At 41.6% G+C, this 16219-nt stretch overlaps 1 protein-coding gene across 1 annotated transcript; it reads right to left on the bottom strand.

The window, feature by feature from the left end:
- Nucleotides 1-1537: 1537 nt before the first annotated feature.
- On the bottom strand, nt 1538-15486 carry FBXO28 (F-box protein 28). The gene is made up of 5 exons (XM_056487919.1): nt 14286-15486; nt 8823-8932; nt 7749-7887; nt 5172-5367; nt 1538-3298 (listed from the first exon to the last, which is right to left on the bottom strand). Exons 1-5 carry the CDS (start codon nt 14496-14498, stop codon nt 2904-2906), a joined length of 1053 nt encoding a protein of 350 aa, XP_056343894.1. The 5' UTR covers nt 14499-15486; the 3' UTR covers nt 1538-2903.
- Between the last annotated feature and the right edge of the window lie 733 nt (nt 15487-16219).

The raw sequence follows: 16219 nt of genomic DNA, 5'->3' as shown, positions 1-16219 counted from the left end.
TAAGTTATTTTAAAAAACTAAATATAAGACACTTAAGATTGCTTTCCCTGTCAGCTCTGACCTTTCTTTCAGTTTCAGTCCTTGATAAAAGTACTAAAACTGAACAGTGGCTGCAAATAAATCAATTTTTCATGTAATTCTGCAAACTACATCTCAGTCTGTTTTAAGTCTCTCCCTTGAACAGATGATACAATCACTAATCCCTGCCAACACTACAAGGCTGATACACCAACTCACATAAATGTGCACAGGCACTGAGTGAAGATTGTTTTACTTCAGGTGATTCATCAGCTTGTTCATATATGGCAAAACTCATCCTTTTTATTTAACAAGGGACAATATGGCGTCAGAAATTAATGTTCCTGCTATTTTGTCCAAACAATTACTTCATTCTGTTTTTTCCATGTGTATATTTTTCTGGTGTACATTCCAGCCAAGAGCCATCTGATGTTTCCCTTTCTGGGATGTGAAATAGAAAACACTGGTGTACCTTTATTGTGGAATTTCCCAAAGCTGCCTTGTAACCATCCCCTCTACCCCTTAAGTTTCACCAGCCTCATTCCATTTCACTGTCAGCACATGGAGGAGCAGGATGCACCTGCAAATCTGGAGCACATGATACTTCCTTGAGCTGAAGGTTCCAAGTTGGCACCATTCCCAGAGAACACTTCCCGTAACAACTGGCTGTTGTTTTCCAGCTCAGTTTACGAACAGCCAGAGATTCCCTAAAACATCCAGAAATGCTACTCTGGAATAACCTGAAACTAAACTGAAAAATATTCAAAATGTATGAATAAACCTTTTCAGTAAATGCAATTCACAGGTTTATACTTGTTTGGAAGTATTTACCACAAGCAGTCAGTAATTAGTCCACTACAGGATTTTTTTATCACTAATAATCATTCAATGAATTTGTATCACACAGTAATTCTAGCTATCATGCTGACCCTTTGACTCAAAATTGTCTTTTAAAAGTTAAGGTATATGCCACTATTTTTAAGCTGAACAGCAGGTATCTATCTCCAAGGCAGACTTACCTGTAGAAGACATTCTGAGCTGTAGAAAACCAGTACAAGCAAACGCTCCTTCGTTTAAGTCTGCCCTCAAGACAGTCTTTTATCATTTTCTTGATGCTTAAGAAAAAATACCTTTTTTTTGGGAAAAGACTCAAACTACTCAAGAAGTTTATTTGAAAGCTAAATGTCTGTCAAATATTAGTCATTTGCAATGTTACTTCTGGTATGAGCTACTATGTTTTAGAAGTAAAAATTGTAGCAGAGCTTTCAGGAAAAAAGTCAGTTTTCCACAATTATATAATATCTGACTCAGACAAGTTCGGATTTGTTTGGTGCTTTGAATTCAACCACTAGGTTATGCTGACAGCCATACAGAATGAACTTGAACTTTAACCCACAGCAGTAATATCAAGATTGTGAACAGCTACAAATGCAGCATTTGCATTTTCAGTGTCATACCAAGTTGAGTTCAGAACCACCTAAAGACTAAGCAGCAGATGGTTAAAAAAAGAAAACGTAAGTCAAATTATAAAGCTACATAGTTTAGTACATTAAAACAAAAACAAGGACAATGGTATTTGTATAAGATTCCAAAAATATACAGATGGCAGGGAGGGAATAATCACTGTACACAACTCTGAGGTGGTTAAAGTGACCAGAGAGACTGAACAGTGCAAGACATGCTTTTCCAGTTACAAGCTCAAAACAGAAGTGCAAAAGAAATTAAAGCTCTGAAGTGGTTTACCTTTTCAGTGAAGTCTGAAGTAATTTACCTTCTAGGATAAGGAAAGCTTAGAATATTGTCATCACTGTTACAGAGAAATTTCTGCCATAACCCCAACACAGACACACAGAATAGTTTAAGTTTTCCCATAATACAGCATTTCACTCAAATGATGTTCCCAGAGCTTGGTGACTCCAGGGAGAATTTGCAGGTGTTCAGTGCTGGCCTATGACCCAAGTGATGCACAGGCAGCCTCTCCATTCTCCAGCTTTGGCTAAGAGTAATCCCTGCCTTCCAGGCAGGGCGAGGGGCAGCCACACAGCCCAGGCTCAAACGCTCCTGCTGCTCACCTCCCCAGATCACCTCGCTGCAAGGAAGCTGCTGTGCTGAAAGCAGAGACTGTTATGGCTGAGGAACAAAGGAATTGCTTGACACGTCTCTGTGCTCTCTCCCAGAGTTTGGAACAGTTTCAGGCAAGTCAGGCAAGTGCTTTTGGCAGGCTGACTAAGCTGTACATGCATCTATCCATGCAAATGTAGAATATGGCTCCCAAGACCTAGAACCAGGGTGTGTGCATGTGAAGACTGGATAGAAGGCCCTTCCACGAAGTTTACAAAAATATATAGCCAATACTGTAGCTTAAGAAGTCAGTTTTACTCATTACAGAGAACCCCAAAAAGTATTAACTACTTTTCAGACATTCCAGACAAGGTCACTTGTAACAAAAAAGGTCAAGTTCTCAGAAACAAGGTTTTAAAAGCAGATCTTTCCTTCAAGTGAGCAGGACATCTGTTTTTACTCTTAACCATTTAGTCAGTTAAGACAATTTATTTAAGATTTCATGTGAACATATGCATAAACACAAATAAGTTTACTTGAAACACATCTGCACGGAAAAAAAAGGTTAACCCTTCAAAACATAACAGAGCAGGTCTGGTTAGTATGTAGCTATTGCAAATCTTAAAGATTCTGTGCATTAGGCCCACCCATATAGAAAGCAGGGGAAAAGTCGATGAAAGAAAATTACTGTTCAAGTCTAAGTGGTGTTTTGAAGAGCCAGCAGCCTAAGTGACACCATGAAGCTGGTCACAGTATCCAAACAAGCAGGCCTGCTTGGGCTACTAGAGCAGTGTATCCTCCTGAAGGCGCCATTTCCTCCCCAGCTATTTTCTGCTCCGAAGGCGTTTCGATTTCCTAGGACAGTCTGTGGAATCCACGGCCTTCCTCCGTTTCCTGGGAGATTGTTCATTTGAGCCGGAAGCTGAAGAATTCCCTACTGTGCTCTCCATCACCTCTCGCAGCTTGCGCTCCAGCTCGGCCAAGCGGGCGTTCTGCTCCCCAATGATTTGGGTTTGCTCAAGCAGTTTCTGGTCTTGATCCTGGAGCTGCTTCTGCTGCTCCTGCACCTTGACGCGCAGCTCCGAGATCTCCCGCTTTAGCGCCGTCAGGCCCGTGCCGTTGGCTTTCACCTGCTGCTGCAGCTTGGTGACCTCCTGCCTGGAAGGGCTCTGCTTGGAGAACAGCTGCATTGTTGTCAGCGCTGCAGAAGGCCCTGGAACTTCAGAGAGAGCTGGGATTAATACTCTGCAACTTACGGGTAGAAACGCTGTCCCAGTGTTCATGTTTTGCTTACCCCTACTCCCCACACATGAATCTGAATACCCATTGCAAGTTACGAGAACAGGTGAACAGATTTACAGTCACTTAAGTGTCTAACAAGAACATGTGGTAATCTCAGAGCACAACCAGTTTAATTTAAAATACTTACAGCTTTTCAGTAGTCTGGAAAAAAGTTCATAATTCACTTCCTGTACATAAGCCCCCCCTCCTTTTGCTGTATCAACAACTGTGTAGAACGATTGTGTTGTCATCTAGACTTAGTGTCACAGATGTTAAGACAAAACCCCACAAAACATCTATAAATTAATTAACATGGAATAGTTAAGGCTGGATAAATATCTTGCATTAGACCAGCAAAATTCTGCTGTCTTAGTTGCAGGAAGCTAAAGTTCTAAAAATTTGTAGTTTGGAACTTAACAAGGTATTTCAGTATAACTTACATTTTAGAAGAAAGGAATTTATTTTCCATGCTTCTTTAGAATCACTCCTCCTAAGCACTAAAACCATACTGGAATCTGAGCTTGGAACTGTTGATTCTAATAAAGTTCCTGCAAATCAAGGAGACTAACAGCTACTGTATAATTTCTTTCACTTTTTCTGCCATAAAAGATATCTATCACTTTTGCTGTCATTATACTCTTCTAGCAATGCTGTGCAAGCAAGGTGCAACTTTAAGTGCCCTACAGAAAGAAGAGTCTGAACAGCCATCCTCCTTTTCCTTCTTTTTTCCTGTTAGGATGCCAGCACAGCTACCATTATGTGACACTAAGGGGCTGCTTTTGGAGAGGTTATACCCTTCCCTCAACAAGAGAGAAGCATTTTATGTACCACAGAGCCTTGGCCTTGAAAGGTTGATTGACATTAGCTGTGGGTTTGGGCAATGCTTCCTCAGCTGAGAGGCTCAGTGTATATTAACACATATAATTAAAAGAAAAATTTAAACCCATATATAATTTTAAAAAGGTATATAATTAAAAAAAAGAAAGTATAACTAACAGGATATAATTAAAAGGCGGCATACAGACTTATGGCTAAAAGGATGGACAGGACATACAAGAAACAAGAGCATCTGCAGTTAGGCCTATTGTTTTTGCTTGAGATGTATTTTTTCTCCCAATTTTTATTAAGTTATTCTTCTAGAGAGTTAACTTTCACAGTTCCTAAAGTGTGAACACATCCTGTATAAGGAAAACTCTACAATTTTACCAATCTTTTGCCCTTTACCATTAGGATAACTTCGGGCATGAAGCAACTACCTTAGAGTTTGGTTCAAAAAAGTTCTGGATAGTCTGACAGAGTATACAAAGGACAAGTTTAATGGCTTATTTATATACTGTTATTTTAATTGCCTTTTCACTACTACCTGTAACTATTTTGCTTGTTAAAAAAAAAACAGAATCCCCAGTAAAGTAAAAGAAGCCCATTCTAGCCCTCTATGTACTACTACAGCTTAGGCAAATTCATCTGCAGCTTGTCCTAAAAATGAAAGGCATCAAGTTGTCATCTCATGTGCCAAATTTCAACCAAATGCAGTGATAAAGTCTCATTCATTGGTGGCACAAAAGCATTTGTTCAACGAATACACACTATGCATAATTCTAACATACATTCAAGTGACTGTTCTTTTGGTAGTACAAAGGCTCCTTAAATTTCAAAGCAAATGAATTTCAGTTAGCATTCTTAATAAACAAGTATTATCAATATTTATGTAATAAAGCTCCCATTTAAGGGAGGGAGCTTTGAAAACATACAGTGCTGTGATTTTTTTAAGAAAAACTAAATAAAACTTAACTATATGTTGGAATTAATACCTGGGGCAGTTCCTATTAGACGTCCCGATACATCTGACCCAGGCATCTTTCTTTTCAGTATTGGAACAATCTTCTCATCAAAATATTCCATAGCCATGGAGGAAATGTCCCTTAGTTCTTGAAGAACTTCATGAGCTCTCTGAGGAGCTCTTGTAGAGTTTACATATCTTAGCACTCGATAAATTTCATCTATTACCTAAAACATTTAAGAAGAATTAGGATTTTCTGATAAAGGCAAGATTATTTCAGTTTGTTCTAGGAATTCTGGCATATTCAGGGGTTTTTACCATATAACAGTTGCACACTACTCTGTGTTTTTGTTCCATATCAGCTTTTTGAAGTGCTGTTCATGATATATCAGAGAAGCTACTAATTTAATCTATCACAACAGCTCTCTTCAAAGTCATGAAATAATGCTCATTGGGTGAAATTTGAAGTACAGTCATAGTAGGTTTGCAAGTTACATAATCTATACTCAGCAGAGCATGATTATTTCCTTCAGGAGAACCTGAAGCAAGAAGCCCCAAAGCAGAGCAGTCACTACCCCTGCCAGTTGAGAAAGAGAATTGGAATAGCAAGAATTAGCATTATGTCAGCCTGAAGAGCTGTAAATATTTACTTGAGTCCACTTCCATACACACAAAATACTGCAAATTCAGGTTAAGTCAAAAATAGATTCATTTTCAAAACATCAATCCACTACTGACAGAGAACAAAACTGTCTTCAAAGGTTTGGGAAACAAAGCCTTTTGGTTAGGAGAGATACAGAGAGATGAAGAGTGTCTCACTAATTTATGAATTAAAGTCTGAGGCAGGTCAAGGTAGGAGTGCTGGTCTCTTAGCCAAAGCTACACAGGTATTTTGCACAGGATTAAGAATGAAGAGTTTCCTGAAGAACACACATATAACAACCTTGTAATACAGTTGCACCTTCTGTTCTGATAAAGGAAGCTTAGCTAAAAAGTCCCAAAAGCTAGACAGGACCTAAGTTTCTCATCAAGCAACAAACAAAAAAAAAGACTTCTCTAATTTTATCCACTTTATATCCTGTTAGCAACAACATCCTCAATAGAAAACCTTGCAGCCGTGCTCTGCTATCACACAGAATGCTGAACCTCAAACCAGGATTAGCATATTCTAACACAAATTCACCCCTGGCAGTTCTGTGGTGAAATTTCTTGAGGGAAGCAAAGCAGGTGGGAGGGAAAAACCACAGACTGCAAGTGAACACTAAGCCTTGAATCTGACTGACCAAAATATAAATTAATGGATGAACTGGAAATTGTGCTGAGAGAGCAGCAGTGCTAGCAAACTCATACACTAAGTAAATAATGTTTAAAAAAAAAGCACCCACCACAAACTTTTTAGCAGTTGCATCAAAATAAAATTAAGGTCCTTATAAGTTGTTTCCCACAAGGAAAAGCAAACTCATCTGCCCAACTCCTACACACCCTTGGTCTAGGCTGAGTACTGCCTTTCCCTCTACTCTTCAAAACAGTAGGGCAACATTTTTTTTAAGTATCCCATTTACCATGTAAGTATCAGGAACTTAAGTTCATCTGACTTCATTGTATTATTTTTTTAAAATATATGGTATATAAAAACTATAAACTCAAATAAGAATATAATTTAAAATTAATTAAGTATCAAGTCAACAGGAGTGTACAGAAATAGTTACTTCTTCACGATAAAAATACATTCCATGCCCACAGCTTATCCTACCACTAGATGTGTGGTAGGGCTTCCCCAGAATCCAAGAGATAAGTTTTCCATTCATCTCACTGCAATTCAGTTCTCTGCCCACAAAAAAGTAACACCAACATACCCAAACCTTACATGGAAAGATCAATGAATAGAGCATTAGGATAATGTTCACTGATCTCATTTAATCCCTGAGCTGTACCAGTCTTCCTCTGAGCACGATTTTGTCAATTCCCCTGTGGACCAGTGATTTCACAGCTTATAAAACATCAGTATCTCCAATGTACATCTTGCCTGCATAATTTATATTTAATGCTAGGCTGGTATTCTAAAACACCAGAACTGTTCAGTAATGTTCCCATTTAACACACTTTACATTTAAAACTAATTCCACCTACTGTACAAAAATATACCATCCACTGTAATACTGAACAGTGTTTTGACATACTAAATACCTTAATTCAATTAACCTGAAGTACTAAAACCCTTAAGAAAGGTGCCTAAAATCTCAATTGACTGGCTGGTTAATGTTTTGTGTTGTCTAAATTACTACATCTTCAGATGGCCTGATCACATGTTTTGTCTAAAAGGTTGTAGAGGATGAGTATACCATAAGTCAAATGTCAGAATCAAGAGAGAATCTAAGGGCAAATAGAAATCAAATTTAAAATAATTAATATTTAAATACAGCCCGGTTTATTCACTTCAGACTGACTGGTAAAACAGAGTATTGGCTTGTAGGTTTGTTTGCAAGTATATATACAAGTATATATACAAGTATATACACACACACAATATCAATTTTCTCCACCTGTGCCAGGCAATCCTATTTTTTAAACACAGATACATATTCACATAATATAGTCTACATTTTACCTTTCCAGGTATGAAGCAACAGAGATTGGAATCCACATACTTCATGAAAGTCATATTTAAGAGAGAGAGCCTCGTTTCTACAGCAGCGAGGATGTCTGCATGGCGAGCTAATGAATGGTTTCTCCTTTCTGACTCCCGTCTGGAAAACAGACCACAAGGTGACACTGATTTAACAAGGAGTCAAAAAATCAAACAGTAACATCTGTCAAGTTAATTTCACTCTTAAAACCCTGTAACCACTAACATTTGTCTTCATGGAAATAAAAGATAGTGACCGAGACCCAGCTAGTAAATAATTACTAAGCCTTATGTGCTCCATAAGTTCTGTATGTAATTCAGGACTATTTAAGAACAAGGTTGCAGTACTAACTAGCAGCAGACACTGAGTCAGAGTGACTATTTTTATCCCTCTCACTCATATGGTCAGTACTTCAATGCAATTGAAATAAAAAATGTAATATATTAGTAGTGAAGTTTACATAGTAAAGAACTACTATGAACTTTAGGTTGAGATAGAAACGTTCTCTGACAAAGGATCTCTATGCTAAGCAGCATTTAGTTTCTTCACTCTGGGAAATCTGATAGGACACAGCAGCAGCTGCACTTATTCACTGGAAAGAGGAAGAAAGACATTGATTTAGTGAGAAACCAGTTTCCAGTAATGCTCACATGTCAAATCCCTCTTCCTTGTTCCCGTTTACTCCTTGCCAGTGAAAAACTTTGCCCTTTTTTTAAAGCAGTCTTTGATAAATCATCAGTGAAGGCAGTTGATCTCGAAAAGGAATGGCATTTATTCACTCCCAGGAATCCTCGTTTGATTTGCCAAAAGAGCTGAGTAACACAGGACCCAGACTTTTCTGTTTGAGATACCAGACACACTTTTCACACCACTATTCTGTAGTTAAATCTTAGGTTCAAGGCGCTTTTAGGAAAAAAAAAATGAAATAAAGGTAAACGTGACTCAAATTTTCAAGATATCTAAGAGGAATTAGCCAGAAAGGAATTCCTTTTCAATAATCTGCTTAAATGAATGTAACACAATTAAACTTAATTCCGGTTTTAACTGGCACATACCTTGGAAGTTGAGCTTTGACTTGCTTTTGACACAAGTTGTGGTATCTTTCCACTTTCAGAAATCCCTGATTTAACATTCTCTGGCAAACCAAGTCCATTCGTTTACAAACCTGTATTTAAGTAAAAAGAAATCTTTAGGCTCAATTAAGGCCACAAGTCACTTTTATTATTATCTTATCCCTACTTGTCAGGTAGCCAAAGATTTCCTTACTGTTTTTTGCTCCATTTCAACAAGCAAAAACTGCAGTTGAGATTAAGGCATCCCATCTCCACCAAAGACCACAATACACCAAAAAGGAGCAGCTATGTTTCACAGTTCACAAATAAATCTATTGATTTTGCCTAACAAGAGACAGTAAGCTGAATGCCACCTAGAAGCAAATACCATTTCCCCTGATTTTAATGGAAGTTGCAAATGCCCATGCCTGGCTTTTGGCATGGTCTCCAGAGTGATTCTGGTAGATGAAATTAGTATTTTGTAGTTTCAAAAATAAAAACCTTTAAAGACAAGAAATCATGGTGGTTTTATAGTGTTTAAGGCTTATGTTTTTGAAGTCAACCACAATTAAATTTAAAAACACATGGAAAACACTGCACATGGAACAAGACTCTCCTTTTTATATAGAAGGGTCTTTTCTCCTCTGTTTAAAGGAATCCTTTATTTCCTATGCTGTACACTAATAGTCTCAGGGTTTTTTTGCCCCACAGATTTAGGAAGAAGGGACGTGAAGAGCTGCAGAAGATAGAATAAACTACTAAAGTCAAACCTTCACAAAGTTACCAGTTACAGGACAGAGCCAACTCATACAAAAGTTTAAAGCAATTGCTATTCAGTTCTGAAAATGCAAGAGTTTAGTGATCCAAATGTTCTTTGAAATTGTTTTGGTTTTGTTGGGGTTTTATTAGGTACCAAAGTCCATGGCTCCCACTGTGACCTCACTTGCCAATAAATAGGCTTTTTTTTTTTTTTTTTTTTTTTTAATAAGCACTCCTTTCCTCCATACACTCCTCATTTCATAACTTTAAAGTCTATATAAGTTTATACCTCGAGGAAGAAGATTCTCTCCTCTCCCAGAGAAACCTGCAATTACTTTGTGTAATGCCTTCTGTATAAAAAGGAAAAGTTCTGCTTCATGCCACAGCTGGTTGAAGCTCTGTGAGAACTGACCACTTTCAGACAGATCTGTATGGACAGACCATTAAGCAGTGACTGTGGATCTGCCTGTGCTCCTCAGCATTAGATCTTTCTGGTTAACAAAGGATCAGACAGGCAAACTGCAGAGGGAGAGTCTCAGCACCCTCTGCCCCACATTCAGTGATCCAGTTAAACCATCTCCTTTGTATAAGGGAAAATGCTGGCCCTTCCTACAGGAAGGAGGAAATCGTTCTTTCTTCCCTGTGCTTGCAGCTCCAGGGGCTCAGAGATTTAAATCCTTCTTGAGTGCAAGGATTTGCAGCTTTCTGGCAGCTCTGTTGGTAGCGGATCCCCGAAGCAGGCACTGGTACTGCACAGGGCTGCGCCAGCTCTGCAGGCAGCGGCACAAAAGGAGAACATCTCCAGCCCCGCCGAGCTCCGCTCGGAGGCGGCAGGGAGGGAAGGCTCTAACCTCGCGCACAGTGACACCTGCCGGCACAGCCGCCCTCCCGCGGATATACAGATGTCCTTCTATGTGCAATTTTGGTGAATATTTTCTTATTTTAGTCACAGAGCTGAAAAAGGCTGTGTTTCCTCAAACGTCAAATCCAACCAGACCCTGTGTTTAAATTTCAGGGTTAGAGAGGCATTCCAAGTCCATGTAAAAAGCAGAAAGAGAGGTTGCTTCTTCATGTGCTGACTTTTGTGTGGTAACAGCTTTCTATGATCCTATAAACTCATTTTCCACTTCATTTTTAAACAAACTGACACAATCTACTAACTTCCGTTTCCTCAAGCATGTCTTATCTCTTCCAAGCTTCACTACCAGACAACAAACTCCAAAAGAAATATAAAATATCCTAGCTTATTTAGATTCAATATATGCTGTTTTTCTTAAAGAGTACACTGACACCATGTTCCATTAAATGCCTTTTTTAGGGTAAAGTAAGTGGCAAAATGCTTATAACTTCATCAAGAAACTTTAAAATAGAAATGCCTGTAAATACAGACTGACTGGAAGTAGGAGTATTAAAGCCATGCTGTCCAAAGGCTATCAGTCCTTACTTGCAGGAGATAAACACAAGTTTGCTGCAGAATCTAAGTAATTGTGACATGTGTCAGAATCCAAGATAACCTTCTTAGAGCGTTCATGGAAGGAGGTTGTGGATTGTGTGACTTTAATCATGCTTGCTGTAGTAACAGCCTGAATGGAAGTGTCTTTCCAAGCTCAGACATGTGACCAAAAAAACCCCTGGAATCCAAGAATTTCATTATTATCCCACTGAGGTAAAAATTTCAAAGCCTCTGCAAGTCACTAAAAATATCCCAGTAAAAGGAGCCCTCAAAAGCTGGAAGATAGTGAGCTTCCCTGTCAGAATGCACAGAGCATTACAGCTTCAGATACTGGGGTCTTTGGGGTTTTCTGCGCTTCTCTCATGGGGATCATCAGAGGAAGAAGATTAAGTAAATACTCAAAAGGGCTGAAAGCAAAATGCTGCTGCTTTTCCTCTCATTCATTTTGTCTGAACAAAAGTTTGAGGGCTCAAGATTTCCCTCATTTCAGACATGACTACTCTCTGAATACCTATTGTTTAGTCTCTGTTCCTTGCAACTACTTCACTGCTTAACCAGTAGGTGCTTCATTTGTGCTTTCACAGGCACTAACCCCAGGAATAGCAGAAAGCATTATGCTCAGGAAAGCAAATGCTTTTTGCACAATGAGGGGCCCATGGTCTTGCCTTCCCTGATGGCAATCATCACAAGCAGGAAATGTTCTTTACCTCATCCTTTGGTCACAGAAAAAGACTTCTGGACCTTATGTCTGAGATTATGCTCCTCATTATGCTCTACACAAACAATGTTCCTATCTCCATGTCAATCTGAAAACATTCTGGTTTTCTATATCCTCCCACCCAGCCAACTCCTCAGTCTGTCGTCTTGTATACATTTTAGATCCAAACCCAGTTCAACTCAGAGATTTTTTTTTTCTTTTTTAATGGATAAATAAAAATAAATGAATAAAATAAAAAGTACATTAGGACATCCGTTCTTTCCATGCCGGGATCCAGAGAATGCATCAAAATGATCTGTTCAGGGAATCCACATTTTTTTGTCTAAACATGTATGATCAAACTTTGTTTAGGTCAATTGATGACCAGGATTTTCCTGATGGATTTTCCTGCCTTCCTCAAGATGCTTTATCCCATGGAATCCCACATTCTAAGGGGTAATGAGGCTGATTTTGGGAATGTTTCTAATATGCATGAGACCTGAGCAATTTAACACCTGTCATTCAACTGATGTGCTCCTGTGATGTATCTTTAGCACAATACTACTTATCATAAGATACATTCATTCATCTTTGATAAGCAGCTCAAGTCAGTTCTCCAAAACACAAAAATTTACTGTTTGTGCACAGCAGCTCTTAGAGCAGGAATACACAGGTCTTCCCAAAGGCTACTCACCACCCTTGAAAATCCCAAAAGAATGAAATTTCATTATGAATTTATGCCTGGGCATTGCTATTTTTAAAGGCTACCTTAATTCTCTGAGGAGAATTAAGCACCTGAAGCTATGAAGAACATTCAGTGTCGGCCTCTCAGTGAGCTGCCAGAAGAACACCTTCAGCTCTGAACAGCCACCTGAAAGACCCAGCTGATTATAAGCTGAGCTTATGGGCTCAAACCAGAAAGGCTTTGATTCTTTACATTACTGCTGGTTAACAAAAGGCTACTTTCTTCTCAGAAGAATGCTCATAATGCCTTCTGATGTGCTTAAGGGAACAGTCAGGAATTTGACGGGAGATTAATTTTCTTGGCTGTCACTGACTCAAAAACTCAAAATAGGGAAAGATCAACTGAATAGTTTGCTTCATTTAACGCCCAGTATTGTTCTGTGTATGTTTCAAAGTTGGTATTTGCATATTTCTGAAAGTTCTGAAAGAGGCAGTTCTCTTCTGGAAAAAGGAACTTGGAAGTGAGAACACAAAAGTGTCACTAAGTGCCAGTGAGAGTTAAACAGCTGATTTAGTCCTGACATCACCTTTCCTACTCTCACCATCACGGCATTGCTTACAAACAGTGCTGGAGAAAGAAAAATCCTTCTGTTGACTTGTGAGGGCTCCCACAGGCACTACCATTCATGAGATGCAACGGGAAAGGTGCAGCCCCAGGCTGTGCCTGGCATTGCAATTCTGAGCCTGAAACATGGCATATCCAAACACATGTGATGTCCTTCCCTTCCCTGTGGTCAAACTGCAAGTACCACCTGTGATCTTGGGGATGGCCCGTGCAGGGCCAGGAGCTGGACTTTTGTGATCCTTGTGGCTCCCTTCTAACTCAGGCTATTCTGTGGTTCTCAAAGTCCCACATCCTTTTTACAGATCTCACAGAAGCTGAAATCTTCAGGGGACTGACAGCACACTCTAGAAATACTTAGGAACTGGTGTGCTTGGAGCAGTATAAATGAGAACAGATTTTTTGCTTCCAGAGCTTTTGGTTTAAAGTTACAGTCAGGATGCAACACTTCAGGTTGCTGATCCAGGACACATGCAGTCCAATTTCCTGCAGAAATACGCTTGTAATATTATCCAGTTTAGACTAATCGAGTTCTTAAAATAGGAACAGTACAGTGCATGCACGTTTACTGAGGGTTACATAAGCTGCATTAATTCCCTCACTATTATTCCATTTACAACCTCGTAAGAGATTCAGTAAGACAGCAGCTTATCATAATATGACATGGTTTACATCAAGCTCCTTATGCAGGCAGTTAAATATTGATATACATTGATCTCCTCACTGACAGCTGTGGGGTTTTTAGGAATTATCGAGTTCAGAGGTGCAGATACTATATGTTACTAATTACAAATCCACTAAGACTGGAAGAAGCAGGCAGATTATTTTTTTTTTTTTTTTTTTTTTTTACATCTTCTTTTTTGACCCACATTTCTAGCTAGGGGTGGATTCTTGGAGCAGCAGGCTCACCACCACCTACACTTGTAGGTTTAAGCCCTATAAGTAAAAATAAACACACACATGAGACACAATAGACTACCCACCCCAACCAGTCACTAGGAGAAATGAGCCTCCAGCAGCCCGGTGCGTGAAAGGAATGAAAGAAGTAAGACACGATAAAAAGAGCTTTAGGAATGCGTGTATGGAAGCGCACACCGAGAGCGGAGAAGGGATAAAGCCCCATCCAGCCCCTTTCCCGGGAGCGCAGCAGCTCGGAGGGGGACGCCAGGGCCGCCGCCCCCCGCAGCCGCCCCGGCCAGGCGGGCCGAGCCCGGTGCCCCCGCCCCGCCGCCTCCCCTCCGCGGCCCCTACCAGGCGCAGCTGGCTCGTCTCATCGTAGGACAGGAAGCTGAGGATGCTCTCGATAGCCACGATGGGCAGCCCCATGAGCGTGTTGCTCTGAGGCGGCGGCTCCATGGGCGCCAGCGGCTCGGCGGCCTCCGGCAGCGGGGCCGGGGAGAGCCGCGCCGAGCCCGGGGCGCCGCCTTCGCCCTCCGACACGAGCCGCTCCTCCGGCGCCGCCATCTTGGAGCCCGTCCTTCCTCCGCGGGGGGACGGCACCGCCTCTCTGTGACGCCTCTTCCGCAGCCGTCACGGGCGGCCCGCCCCGGCGTTCCCGCAGGGAATGGGAATGTGGGAATGGGGGAATGGAAGAATGGAACCGTGGGCGCTGCTGCGGCGCCTGAGGGCGTGGGCCGCCACCCCTGCCCTCAGGGGCGCCGTTCGCGGGCGGGCGTCTGCGGGACTGTGCCCGACTCTTCTCGGTGCTGCCTAGAGACGGGGCGGGAAGCGAGGGCCGTACACTAGAACACGAGAAGTTCGCCAACCTGAGGGAGAAGTTTTTAAGCTGAGGGTGGCAGAGCGCTGGAACAGCTGCTCAGGGAGACCGTGGAGTCTCTGTCTCTCTGGAGACAGTGAGAGCCCACTGGACGCGTTCCTGTGTCGCTGCTCCAGGTGACCCTGCCTTGGCGGGCGGTTGGGCTGGCGATCTCCGGAGCTCCCTGCCAACCGTAACGGGTCTGGGATCCCCGCGAGGGATTCCCGCTCTCTCCCTGAGGAGCTTCCCTGATAGCCAGCCTGAACTTCCCCCGAGGCGGCTTTAGAGCATCCCCTCGTGTGCTACCTCTCTCCATGCTCTCTGAGGAAACTGTGGGAAGGACGTCCCCAAACTCCACGGGAGCTGCTGCGGAGTCCCGCAGTGTTCCTACCGGGACAATGTGTCCGGGTTACAGCGAGGCAGCTGCAGGGTGGAAAATACCCCTGGAGCTCCTAAGGGAGACACAACTACATCTTATTACAAATTAATCCAGCCTGCAGTGTTTTGCCCACAGGTGGGCGAGCCCCTTTCTGTGCTGGGTGTCCAAGCTGCCCCTGCTCTGCCCGGGGGGCTGCAGGTCCGCTGCCAGCCTTTGGGATCAGAGCCAGCTGGCAAAACCCTCGGCAGCCCGAAAAACACTGCCTGGAACAACCATAACTGAGCAGGCGGAACACCCAGAATAAAGCAAACGCTGCTCCTTTATTTGCGCTTTATCCTGTATATTAAGGAGGTTTCTGGATCAGATTGCTGGGACAACAAAGGGATGGGACCAGGAATGTTTATAGAAAATTGCCTGGTGCTTCTGAGAACAGACACACCTCAGTTTCACAAGCATTTTAGCCTGACAGAAGTTGGCACAGCCTTTGAAAAGCATGGTGCCAGTCTCCTCAGTGCCTTCAGCTGCTGCTGCTGCTTTGTTTCACATCAGCAGCAGCGTTGGCTGTCTGTGCCTGACTGGGAAACTGGTGCTGCTGAAGACTGACTTGCCAGAGGAGATCACTAAACAAATGCCAAGAGTGATGGTAGCAAAATGTGTGGGAAAAACACATCAAATGTTTGGGGAGAACGAGACCACTTCTTTCAGTACCTGTACCAAGGTAGTACAGCTTAAAGTATTAAAGGGCTAAAGAATTAGCTGCCTGCAGCACCTCTTTACATTTTTTTTCAGATGTGCTTCCTCTCTTTGAAGTTTATCTTAACCCATTTCTTTCACTCCCCCTCTCCTCAGAAAATTATCTGCAACCTCTTTCTTAAAAAAAAATAATTAAAACGCATCTGGAAAAGAATGAACTTGGGAGCAGGGCAAATACAAGAGTAAGGCTTTATGTGTGTCATCCTAATGGCACTCCAGAAATGTGTGCTGAAATTAATATTTCCTTTTGGGAAACAGAACACTGTGTGCCTTGTATGGATCTGGAAGTGTTTTGCT

This window comes from Oenanthe melanoleuca, chromosome 3, assembly GCF_029582105.1.
Source record: "Oenanthe melanoleuca isolate GR-GAL-2019-014 chromosome 3, OMel1.0, whole genome shotgun sequence".
Taxonomy (NCBI): Eukaryota; Metazoa; Chordata; class Aves; order Passeriformes; family Muscicapidae; genus Oenanthe; species Oenanthe melanoleuca.
Note: the sequence above shows the minus strand (reverse complement) of the source record. Positions and strands in the feature narration are given on the sequence as shown.